The sequence below is a fragment of the Dipodomys ordii genome, unplaced genomic scaffold (assembly GCF_000151885.1).
Source record: "Dipodomys ordii isolate 6190 unplaced genomic scaffold, Dord_2.0 Scaffold117, whole genome shotgun sequence".
Classification (NCBI taxonomy): domain Eukaryota; kingdom Metazoa; phylum Chordata; class Mammalia; order Rodentia; family Heteromyidae; genus Dipodomys; species Dipodomys ordii.
Window position 1 is genome coordinate 2,578,225 of NW_012267333.1, and position 12,869 is coordinate 2,591,093.

The window sequence follows — 12,869 nt, forward strand, 5'->3', positions numbered from 1 at the left end:
CCACTGCTGCCCCTGTTCACCTTTTGTTCCTCCATTTCTGTGCCCCCTGAACTGTGCCAAAGACAAATAAATGAACAAATAAGACCAAAGAGAAAAACCCCAGAAAGCAAAAACAGACCATATCATCTTCATCTACAATAGCAGAAAAAACCCTGACCATTTTATTTTTTCATGCTCACACATGACCGAATGACGCATTTCTAATATCCCCATTGTTAAGTTACACTGACTGTAAACCTTTGAAAAGAATTAGGAAGTGAGGGAAAGATGAGGCTTGGACTCCAACATTAGCTAACAGTGCCATGAAAGACAAGGAATGAGGTGAGGTGAGTGTGGACATGGTTGTAGGTTCAATCCAGTAGGGCCAGGGCCTGGAGGACCAGACCAGATATAAATAAGGCCAAAGGAGAAATATCCTTGTGCTTTTGTCATTTATTAATTACACCAGACACTGAGTTTGCACCATTCTCAGTGCACACCAAGATAAAGCAAATTCTTCTCCTATAAGAAAACAAATAGGACCAGCAAGATTCAGCATATGTGCTCACGAGACTCAAAGTAAATTTAAATGGAAGTTGTACAATAATGTTGTCTCAGCTTGAATTTCTAACCAATCACCGTTGGCTTTTCCAGGGAAGTGTGTCTGACATTTTGTCAGATTTGTCTGGTGTCTTAACCTCTTTACTCACTTATTCTAGGCCAAGATTGGCTGAATATTTGCCATATGTCAAGCATTGTGCAATACTTAACGAACTAAATGAGTCGAAGAAAAAGTGGATTAGCACACAGCACCATAAATGAAAGGAATGCTACTGGAGCACACAAAAGGGCCATTGTATTATTAGCGAGTGCTCTATGTTATTATTTTGTTTGGAGGCACAATTCCAGAACAGTGAATATAAAAAAGTGAAAGGAACATGGAAGGGGATAAAACGAACCTAAAGAGGAGTATTACTGAGCTCATCACAGCTCGACACAAAACTGCAGGCAATTGCTTAATCATGTAAGCATCTGCAAGCAGAGTGCCTGAAACCAACAGGCCTCAGAACAGTGCACGGGAGAGAGATGAAATATGAATTCCACTGGTATCTTGTCTCTAATTTGTTCATGTTCACTGCCATGATCTTCTGCACTTCTGGTGTGTGCAGCTACTGACCAGCTACTGGAAAAGAGATGTCACGTGCAGTGGCTTGATGCTTTCACGGAGTACGGAACAGGTGGGAGACACCAGAGTCATACTTGGAGGCCATTCATTCAGGTTTAGGATTTCCAGGTTAAAATACAGCACGCTTACTACATTTGAATTTGTTTTGGTAAATGATGAGTACTTTTTTTTTATTATAAGTAGTCTCTAAATGTTGCAAGGGACATGTTTGTATTCTTTTTCATTATGTGATATTGGACTTGAATTTGTTGTCCTGTGTTTGTTAGATCTTGTAACTTCACTCTGGTTGGGCTTGAATAGGGTGATGGTGGATGAAGACCACAAGAAAGTACAGCCTCTTTCCTGGGGCAGGGTGTGTGTGTGTGTGTGTGTGTGTGTGTGTGTGAGAGAGAGAGAGAGAGAGAGAGAGAGATTTAACAAGTCTGTCCACTCCATTCTAAAGCAGTGAATCCCATTTGACCTGTGTCGTGAACCTAGCCGACATGACAACCACATGGTTTTTCTCAGGAGATGCATGCCTTGGTTTAGATTGTAAATAGAAACTATACAAGTTTTCCTTCTGACTCAATATGGCTTCCCACATAAAATTCATGAGATGTTCTAACATGGCCATCTCCTATTCTCATCTTCAAAGGATGAGCTACAGCATCAGTCTGGGAATTGCACCACCAGCTCAGCAAAGCAGAGAGCTGATACAGACATGAGTATCTGCCTATGCCATATTGAGCTTTCCAAGGATGCTGACAGTCAATCCTCTTAGCAATTTCATCTGTACATGGCAACTGCTTCTACATAGTGGAGGAAATCGCTATTGTTTATTTCATAGTTGGAGAAGTGAAAGAGAGAGCTTTTCCAGTGTTAAATATGGAACCAGGACATTGCTTATTTCAATCTGAAACTTCTGTTTCATATCCATAATTGTGAATCTAGCAACTGAGCGATTTGTATGACTATGAGAAGCAGGACAAAATCTGAGGACCGAATAGGCCTACAACCCAGTCCAGATTCTTCTTTTTTTTAATCTTTAAGTAATTGTACAAAGGAGTTTCCATTTACCAAAGAGGTTTATGAATACAAAATGCATCCTAATCAATGCAGATTCTTAATCTCATTGTTTAGATTATGAAAGAAATAGAGACCCTAGCAATATTTTAATAGAAGTTCAACACTCTCAAGTCCATGAGAGGACTTGAGATGGAAGAGCTCATGTGGTTTTTATTTTAACTTATTCATCATAATTCCAAGTGAAAATTGATAACTGACTTTGCTTCAGCCGAGAGTCTATCTGAAGATCCAGTGGTAGAAGAAAGATTTTATAAGATACTGTGGGGTTTTGGGGTTTGTTTGGTTGTATTACACAACAGTGAAACCAGTTTAGATATATGAAATCTGTCAACAGTGAACCCAGACATGCTGGTTAAACATTTCTTTTGCTCAAATCCCTCAAAGAGGAAGTCACAATGTGAAGACTGAGAAATGAGGCCATTGGGTGCAACAGTTCTCCATGTTAAGTTCTCCTTCAGCTGAAGGAGAAGCACTTGTCATATTATGCTGATGTCATCAAAAAGCCTTAAGAGAGTTGGGGGGCAGAGGGAAGGCAGCGAAGGAGATTGGCCTTAAATGCTCAAGTCTTAGAAGTTAGATGAAAAGAGAGAGGTTGTTGTAAGAGCTTACTGTGTCCTTGACTTTTAAAAGAGCATTCAATTGGACAATAATGGTGTCTTCAAAACTGGCACCTACAAACAAGGATGTTTGACAAGTAAGAGATGCTCAGTCAGTATTTATTTAACGGACCAATGAAACAAGTTTCCATTGAAATGTCCTGCGTGGGAATGAAGTTGAGGCAGCATAGCATTGAGTGGGAATCAATGATGTGATGGATAACAATAGCTTGGTTAGCAATAGGTGGTTAGCATGTCTTGACATGTAATAGTGGCGCGGTCATTGACACCGCCTTTAGTCATATCAGGGTCTCCTTGAATATGGTGGAAGTATCCCTTTAAGCCCCAGCTTCTGTTTCCCAAACCTAAGTTTGTCAATGGAAAACAAAAAGTGGGGGAAAAGGAGAAAAGGAATCATTAATAAGGAGAAATGAGATGGAGGAAAGTTGGAGGAAGAGTTAAAACAAAGAATAGCAATCATAGACAGTTCTGGCTGCCAAGCTGTGGACATTTAATGGTAATATGTAGAATTTCTCATGGTCTTTAGGTTTTGCCCCCCCCCCCCCAGATTAAAAGGGAATTATGAAACCGCTGTGTTCTTATTTTTGTGGTCAGTAGGCAAACAATCCTGGTGGGAAGAACTGCTTCTGAGGGGAAGGAGCTGACAAAGCAACTCTCAAAACCTCAGGTTAGGAATTCAAGGTTCAAAAGGGAAAATATCATCACTTTCTCCACGGACACCTCCTAGCCTTTCCAGAGCAAAGCAGATTCCAGAATCTATAAAAGCCATCGCTCTCTCATCCATGTAGCCACGCTTTGCCCACCAGTGGTCAGCCTGGTTTTCTTGACTCCTGTTGAAAGTCAGGAGAGGAATGAATGGTCCTGGCAAATGAAGCGGTCTCAGACCGCAGGTGAATTTGCAGAAGTGGGAAGCACCTGTACCAGCTCGCCGCCCACACAGAAGCGAACTTCAGATCTGAATCATCGCTCAGTTCCACGTGAGATGGTATCAGAAGTTCTGCACATGTTCAGACTGAGAAAGAAAGCTGATGGGGACTTCCCTCTTGCTTCTAGATGGAGGAAGTGAAGTAGCATTTGGGAACCACAGAGGCATGCATAACAACGGTGGAACAGTTGCTTCTTTCTGCTAGACGTCAAAATTCAGTGGTCTTTTTGTTTGTTTGTTTGTTGTTGTTGTTGTCTTTTTTGTGCCAGTCCTGGGGTTTGAAGTTGTTGTCAGATCAATCCAGTCGACAAAATACAGAGAAGCCACATTTTGAGAGGTCGAATTGGGAGTCTTTATGAGAAAGCTAGCATCTACAGGCAGCCTCCTGCCGCAAAGATCTGCAACCCTGTGAATATACTTAATGCTGTTAGAAAACTGAGCCATGAGAGCAGGAAAGGAAAGAATCAGCAGAAAAACATCACCAACAACCCAGATCCACCCCAATGGAGAGCTGAAGTGGGACACCAGGGTGACTAGAGGAGAGCCAGGAGCCACAGGAACAGGAGGCCTGGTCTAATGGCATTCCAGCTGGTCTGACCCTAAAATAGGGTCAGGTCAGGGGGCAGGGTCACAGGAAACTCCAAAGTCTTCCAAGTTCAAGGCACAGGCCTGTAGGTTCAGTAACCTATCATTAAGTCCCTGTCCCTGCCTCTGGGAATTCAGGTATGCCCATCACCTGGGAGGTGGGACTTCTCCTTTTACCATCATGAAGACAACATGGGGCCAGTTAAACCCAATTCCCTATCCATCACATGGCCAAGATGGCGCCAGTTAGATCCTCTCCACTTCAAACTCAGGGCCTGGGCCACAACACCACTTCTGGCTTTTTCTGAGTAGTTTATTGGAGATAAGAGTCTCACAGACCTTTCTGCCCAGGCTGACATCAAACTGCAAGCCTCAGATCTCAGCTTCCTGAGTAGCTAGGATTAAAGGCATGAGCCACTGGTAAACCACAGGTCTTTACTCGCAGATCATGGCCATCTGGAGAGTTTACACAAGTGTGAATCTATTTCAGTAAGAAATGGCAGAAGAAATTGTCTGTGAAAGGAATAAAATGGGCTGAGAATGTGGCTTAGCAGTAGAGTGCTTGGCTAGCATGCATGAAGCCCTGGCTTTGATTCCTCAGTACCATATAAACAGAAAAAGCTAGAAGTGGTACTGTGGCTCAAGTGGTAGAGTGCTGTGCTAGCCTAGAGCAAAAAGAAGCTCAGGGACAGTGCTCAGGCCCTGAGTTCAATCCCCAGGACTGGCAAAAAACCAAAACCAAAACCAAACCAAAAACCATAAAAGGAATAAAACAAGAAAGGTGTGGGTAATACACACTAGACAAGTTACCTGCCTCCATTTCCTGACACCTGTCCATTATGAGAATCATTTCCTATCCTTGACATGCAAATTTACTTTGAGTCCCAGATTCCCATCCTTTGGACTTTTCTCTTTTCATTATTACCCATGAACCACAAAAACAACTTCCTTTAGCACAGGATTCTCAGAAGCTATAGGCCTTGAACATTTCAGACATATGAAAATGCTAGAAATGGCTTTTAATTTCTTTATACACACATATGAAGGTGGTACTCATTGCTCTTTGAAATTATTAGTAGGTTCTTAGTAAAAATTTATCAAATGGGCAGGACATATTCATTGCTCACTCAAAAAATACAGAAAGATAAGAGGGGAGAAAATAAAAATAATTCAATAAAACATATGAAAGCGGGTGCCAGTGGCTCACACCTGTAATCCTAGCTACTCAGGAGGCTGAGATCCAAGGATCGAGGTTCAAAGATAGTCTGGACAAGAAAGTCTGTGAGACTCTTATCTCCACTTAACCGCTGGAAAACTGGAAGTGGTGCTGTGGCTCAAGTGATAGAGCACTAGCCTTGAGTTGAAGAGCTCAGGGACAGACAGGGCCCAGGTCCAGAGTTCAAGCCCCATGCCAACAAAGAAAAAGCAACCCCCCCTCAAACAGATAAAACTATGAGTAGTATAAAGATCCCCCCATATCTCCCTCTCTTTATCTCTCTCTATCTCTATCTATATATATCATCTTTATCTCTATTTGTGCATAGTTGAGGTAATGCTAAGTGAATATCCTTCACATTATGACTTAAGACTTTTTTTTCCCTTGGTACTGTTGGAGTTTGAGCTCAGGACTTTGTACTTGTCAGGGAGGTGCTCTACCACCTGAGCTACACCCCCAGCTCTTTCTGCTTTATTTTTCAAATACCTTCTCTCTTGTATTTATTCTTGGGTTGGCCTGTGTCACCATCTCCTATTTATGTTTCCCAAATAGTTGGTGCACACCACCACATCCAGGTTTTTATTGATTGGGCTAGGGTCTCTTGGGCTTTTTGTTTTGTTTTGTTTTTTTGGCCTATCTTGGCCTTTATCTTCAATCTTCCCAATCTCTGCCTCTCAGTAGCTGATACTACAAGTAGAACCTCTGTGCTTCACAAGAATTTCTTGTTATCCAAATCATTTGAAATAATTGTTGATTTTAAAATAGTTTATCATTTCAGTGTTGTTGGTTCTTTTAGCTGTCTTCAATTTTGTCTGTGATAAAATGAGGAAGATTATAGCACACCAAGAATGGTGGGACTGAAAGGAAAAATGTAACCCAGCAGAGAGTAACCCAAAAGACCACCCGGACAGAAGTAGAAAAGACTTATGGTCAGCAGCAGGGGCAACACCAAGTTGTCATGAGGGAAGGGAGAAAATGGCTCAGTTTGCCTCCTTGGAGGCCCCCTTTATAGCGTTGGGGGCCGGAAGTGGGTGGTGCCTATCTACTGCGCAGGCGCTGCCATCCAGGGTGGAGATTAGGTCTGCGAGGTGGGCGTTTCCTTACAGGGACCACGGGTGACCTAATGCAGCAGGGATACTTGGGATTGGGAGGGAGAAAATGAGAGGAGGGATGACAGTGCTCAAAAGAAATGTACTAATTTCCTCACATAACTATAACTCCATTGTACATCACTATTACAATAGAAAGAGGAAAGAAAGAAAGAAATGATTACTCAGAACATTTTCTACAGGAGTTTATAGACTGGGTATTAATTCATAAATTAATCCCTCGTGAAAGACCAGTAGAACTCACTTCCTTGAAGCATAATAACTATGGCCTGTGTAGACCGATAATGTAGCATTTCTGGGTTTATAGAAGACAATCAGGGTTTTAAAAGAGTAGTGAAACTCAATCCGTGAAGCTCAGAACCAGACTTACTCTTTGAAAATCTCGCACAACATTAGTAACAGTACAAAATACTTCATTTCTGAAATCTTGTTTTCAAGATATAGACAGATGATAGTACCAATCTGTGAACAGAAACATGACATTTTTTCCCCCACTGCAGCCTTATGTCTGGTTTGAAGTTTGATTCTGGGAGCCATAGCGTACAATTGAAATCTTTAACTGCTCTGAATTCTGTGGCCTCTTTCCATTAGCCTGAGGCCCATGGGAAACCTTAGGGTTGGGCCTTGTCCCACAGCTAGTCTGGATTTGTTAGAGGCGGGGCATCTTAAAAAAGGAGGGTGTTGCAACTAGTATTTGCAAAAAGAAACTGACTTTGGAGAGAGCAGAGTTTCAAAACACCGAGTCCTAAAGATTGAATGCGAAGTCCAACCTAAGCCTTCTGGTGGAGAACGCAGAATGCCGTGAGGTAGGGGATCATACTTCTTCTGGGTGCTCTTTGTTAGAAACGGAGTCACAAGGGCATTAGAATAAAGAAAGAGCAGAAAAGGAACTCAATGGACCAGAGCAACTTTACTGGAGAGTAGGAGAGGGACTCCCATGGTGACCTAGGAGAGTCAGGAGACCTGGGAGGCCTGGCCTGCTAGGGGTAGGGGGTGGTGGTGGACGGGTGGAAGTAGAGTAATAATTAGGGAGCAGGGTCACAGGGAACAGAAAGTTCAAAGAGTTTTGCTAGTTTGTGGCACAGGGCTGGCTCCAGGCTCCTCTTTCAGGTGCCTGTGGGGGAGGAAGGGACTCTCATATTCAGATTAAGATTCATGGGGACTGGGCTGGTATTCGGTGGACCAAGCCATGAGAGTAATACTTTGCAAAGCAGATTCCCATCAGCTACTGCTAATTGTTCTATGTGCGAATAATCCCAAACAATTAATGGGGCTAGGTTTTAGTTCATCCTGGTCCTTGGTCCTTGAGTCTGGAAATATTCTAATTTATAAGGTCAAAGAAACCTGTCACCAGCTTTCACACAAAAGGCAATTTATGAAGTTATGTTCTCGTAAGGACATAACAAATGAATCGTGACTCATATAAAATAACTGAGTAATGGAGGATCCTACTTCCTTTTATGCACGTATACAGATTGCATGCACTTCACAAAGAGATGAAAACGAAAGGTATAGCTACAAAGATACTTACTGCAGACCACATGTATGGAGAAGATAAATGTGTGTGTGCAGACACACATGTATTCTGTGGCCAGTGGGTACTTTGAAAATCTGTATAATTCAGAAAATAGATTATCATGTGACTTTTGTTTTTGGTTGAACATTTCTTGCTCTTTTTCTTTTTGGGGGAGGGGCGGTTTGAACATTTCTATCTGAAAGGAAATGGCAGTAGTGTGGGGCCCTCTCACGTTCACTCTGAATGCTTTATGCAAGGAAGACTAAGGTTTTCCTGTGGATGGCAAGCAGACTCCTCTTCCTGTCCTTTAAAGTCTGCCCCCAGATAAAGCCATATCCAAAGTCAGGGCCATGAGGCCCTAAAACAATGAGCTCTCACAGGAGTGCATCCAAGGTTTTCACTCCCGTTCTTGGGTGGGAACAACCTCCAGCCCAAGGCCAATGGGAAATCTAAGGGTTGGGCCTTGTCCCACAGCCAGTCTGGATTTGTTGGAGGCGGGGCACCTCAGAAAAGGATGATGTAGCAACTAGCATTTGCATTTCTGGGAAAAAGAAACTGACTGTGGAGCTCTAGGAGAGAACAGGCAGGAGAGAGTTTCAAAACACTGAGTCCTAGAGATTGAATGCAAAGCCCAACCAAATTCTGGGGAAGAACGCGGTGAGGTAGGAGATCATACTTTTTCTGGGTGCTCATTGTTAGCAAATGGAATCACACGGGTATTAGAATAAAGAAAGAGCAGAGTAGGAGCTCCATGGACTGGAGCAACTTTACTGGAGAGTGGGAGAGGGACCCCATGGTGACCTGAGGAGAGTCAGGAGACTGGAGGCATGGTATGCTGGGGGCAGGGGTGGAGGGGTGGAAGTAAGGTAATCATTAGGGGGCAGGGTCACTGGGAGCTACACTGTTCTAAGGGTGGGGGGTAGCGTCACGGGTAGCTGAGGGTTCAAAGAGTTTGGTGAGTTTGTGGTGCAGTCTGGGAACCTATTGTTCAAGTCCCGTGCCCCAGTTTCTGTGCTTCTAGCAATTCAGGTGCCTATATAGTCTAGGGTTGGGGAAGTGGAACTTTACATTTAGATTAAGATTCTGGGCAGGGGACCAGGCTGAACAATATCCCCTGGGGGAAGGATAGTCATTAGGCCAAGCCAAGGGAGTAATATTGAGTTAGGAGAACAAAGCAGATTGCCTGTAGGTTAGCCAGTGTGTGTGTGTTCGTGTGTGAGAGAGGGGAACAGAACACAGGGTAAGTGACCTGTCAGGGATTTAGAGTTTTTTATTTTTTGGCCTATCTTAATACAGCGTAATTTTTATTCAAAGTTCCAATAGACCGTAATATTCCTACCAACTCTCATTTCCCCATTTGAGAAGTAGCTCCAGCCTAAAGAGGAACTAACTGGTGGCTTCGGGAGAACTGTTGAAATTTCTGTTTTGAACAGCAGCTTTCTTTGCCATTTTTCAGGTTGCACCATCCACTGGCCATTGCTCAGGGCTGGTGTGAGGCCAGCTTGTCTGAGTCATGGGAGGCTGGAGGGAAGCTGTCCTTTTCTGGGCTGTAGCTACCTGTGTGAGATCAGACCCGTCTCTGGGAGAGACTGATCAGACCGGATTTCAAACTTGCAAGAATGCCTTGAAACTACCGGTCCTGGAGGTCCTGCCCGGAGGGGGCTGGGATAATCTGCGGAATGTGGACATGGGACGGGTGTTGGAGTTGACCTACACCCACTGCAAGACCACAGAGGATGGACAGTACATTATCCCCGACGCTGTCTACACCATTCCACAGAAACAGAGCGACTTGGAGATGAATTCCGAAATCCTGGAATCCTGGATGAATTACCAGAGCAGCACCGCGTCGTCCATCAACACTGAGCTCTCCCTGTTCTCCAAGGTCAACGGCAAGTTCTCTGCTGAGTTCCAGAGGATGAAGACCCTTCAAGTAAAAGAACAAGCCATCACCACCCGAGTGCAAGTCAGAAACCTGGTCTACACCGCCAAGATCAACCCCACCTCAGAGCTCAGCTGGGAGTTTAAGAAGGAGCTCATGGACATCTGTGACCGGCTGGAGAACAACCAGACCAGGATGGCCACCTACCTGGCTGAACTCCTGGTCCTCAACTACGGCACCCACGTCATCACCAGCGTGGACGCCGGAGCTGCTCTTGTTCAGGAAGATCACCTCAGGGCCACCTTCCTCCAGGAAGGCCAGAGCAGCCACACGGCCATAACGGCGGCTGCGGGAATCGCCTTCCTGAACATCGTGAACTCCAAGCTGGAGGACAACTACACTTCCCAGAATGCCTTGACCAAAGGCTACCTGGCGAACCGCACTCACTCCAGGGTGCAGAGCATCGGAGGGGTACCATTTTACCCCGGGATCACCCTCCAAGCCTGGCAGCAGGGCATCACCAACCACTTGGTGGCGGTGGACCGCGCTGGCCTGCCTCTGTATTTCTTCATCAAGCCGGACAAGCTGCCTGCCTTGCCTGGTCCCTTGGTGAAGAAGCTGTCCAAGACAGTAGAAAGTGCCGTGAGACGCTATTATGCCTTTAATACCTACCCTGGCTGTACCGATGTCAATTCCCCCAACTTCAATTTCCAGGCCAATACAGACGATGGCTCCTGCGAGGGGAAGATGACCAACTTCTCGTTTGGTGGGGTGTATCAGGAATGCACCCAACTCTCAGGGAGCGAGGTGGCTCTCTGTCAGAACCTGGAGCAGAAGAATCTACTCACGGGCAACTTCTCCTGTCCCTCCGGCTACCACGCCGTCCATCTCCTGTCCCAGATCCACGAGGAGGGTTACAATCACCTCGACTGTCGACGGAAATGCACCCTCTACATCTTCTGTAAGACGGTGTGTGAGGATGTGTTCCGAGTGGCGAAGGCTGAATTTAGGGCTTTCTGGTGCGCGGCGCATGGGCAGGTATCTGAAAACTCTGGACTTCTCTTTGGGGGTCTTTTCAGTAGCAAGAGCATGAACCCCTTGACGAATGCCCAGTCGTGCCCGGCTGGCTACATCCCACTGAGCCTGTTTGAGAGTCTCAAGGTGTGTGCCTCTCAGGACTACGAGCTGGGATACAAGTTCTCAGTTCCCTTTGGGGGCTTCTTCAGCTGTGCTGTGGGCAACCCCTTGGTGAATTCGGCCATCTCCGGGGACCTCGGCGTACCCTCGCTGCAGAAATGTCCTGGGGGTTTCAGCCAGCACCTGGCCCTCATCAGCGATGGCTGCCAAGTCTCCTACTGCGTCAAGGCCGGAGTCTTCACCAGTGGCCTTTTGCCCCCTGCCAGGCTCCCGCCTTACACGCGGCCGCCTCTTATGAGCCAGGCTGCCACCAACACAGTCATAGTGACCAACACCGAGGGGTCCAAATCCTGGATTAAAGACTCCCAGACCCACCAGTGGAGGCTGGGGGAGCCGCTGGAGTTGCGGAGAGCAATGACCGTCGTCTACGGCGATGGAAGTGGCCTGTCGAGAGGGGCAGTGGCTGGAGTCACATTAGCAGTCACCATCGGCCTGGCCGCTGCGATTGCTTTGGTCCGCTATGGCATCCAGAAGTACAAGAAAAAAGGATACCAGGCAATCGAGGAGGAGGAGGAGGAAAGGCAGGGTTTTGCCACCTCTGGAGATAGCCACAACCAAGAGCAAGGGCAAGGTCCAGCTTAAATCTCTCCAGATGCGGGGAGGGAGGGGGGGAAGCCCTTTCTGGGCTTGTCAGACCCCTGTCTGTCTTTCAAGCATGACTTTCATTACTGCTCTCTCGACTGTTACCTTCCCAAGTATTGGAGTGACAAGGGCAACAGAAAGCAGGTACCACTGGGTGACTTCCTTAGCTTGGGAGGTGGGGGTGTGGGTGGGGCTAGAAATGAAAAGGGTTCTGTGGGGAAGGATGGGGCAGGGAGAGAACAATTGTGATTTGTTCATCCAAAGGCCATCCTAGGGGCTAACCCAGAAATGCGGTTATCTGTTCTCTGCTTTATTACCTAATTGTCTCCACCTGAATGCATGCGTGTAAAGAGAGGGAGAAATGCAGACCTCTGGATTTGTAAACTGCATTTACTTTTTATTTTTGGCTAGTCTTGGGACTTGAACTCAGGGCCTAGGCACTGCCCCATGAGCCTTTTTGTGCTCAAGGGTAGCACTCTACCACTTGAGCCAGAGCACCACTTCTGGCTTTTTCGGAGTAGTTTATTGGAGATCAAGAGTCTCATGGACTTTACTGCCTGGGCTGGCTCTCAGATCTCAGGCTCCTGAGTAGCTAGGATTACTGGTGTGGAGCCATCAGCACCTGGCTTGCATTTTATTTACTCTTGCATCTCTAGTGGTTTCCAATTTGTGATTTTTTAAAGAGGTTCTGCTTTAATCACTGCCATCCCTGTATTTTGTTTTTTGAAAGCAGCCTGGATTTCATGCTTCCAAAGGCAGAGTCCTACAAAGACACAGGAAGTCCTGCCTGGCCGGTGCTTTTTAGCTTCAAAGGCTCCCATTAATGAGTTGTGTCATCTCCCTGGATTATCTTAACGGCATCTCAAAGGAAAAAAATATGTACTACTTCTACTTTTTCCAGCTGGCCCATCCATCGTAAGGACTTACTTAGATCAGACCACTCTTCAGATTCTTGACTATGTCCCTCAAGTCCTCTCCAGGAAATATTTTTTTTTAACTCATAAAGGGGG

General features: G+C 45.6%; 1 protein-coding gene across 4 annotated transcripts; it reads left to right on the forward strand.

Moving 5' to 3' along the window:
- The first annotated feature begins 7,403 nt into the window (after positions 1–7,403).
- Mpeg1 (macrophage expressed 1) lies at positions 7,404–12,322 on the forward strand. Of its 4 annotated transcripts, none has more exons than XM_013029237.1 (2): positions 7,404–7,488; positions 9,655–12,322. In XM_013029237.1, the coding sequence occupies exon 2, from the start codon at positions 9,712–9,714 to the stop codon at positions 11,857–11,859; it is 2,148 nt and encodes a 715-aa protein (XP_012884691.1). In that variant the 5' UTR covers positions 7,404–7,488; positions 9,655–9,711; the 3' UTR covers positions 11,860–12,322. The 4 variants fall into 4 exon arrangements, with proteins under 4 accessions (XP_012884691.1, XP_012884693.1, XP_012884690.1 ...); XM_013029239.1 differs by having other exon boundaries at positions 7,404–7,483; XM_013029236.1 differs by lacking the exon at positions 7,404–7,488 and adding an exon at positions 8,749–8,860.
- The last annotated feature ends 547 nt before the right edge of the window (positions 12,323–12,869 follow it).

Coding starts and splice junctions, on each gene's coding strand:
- Mpeg1 (XM_013029237.1), top strand. CDS start 9,712: ATGGGAGGCTGGAGGGAAGCTGTCCTTTTCTGGGCTGTAGCTACCTGT.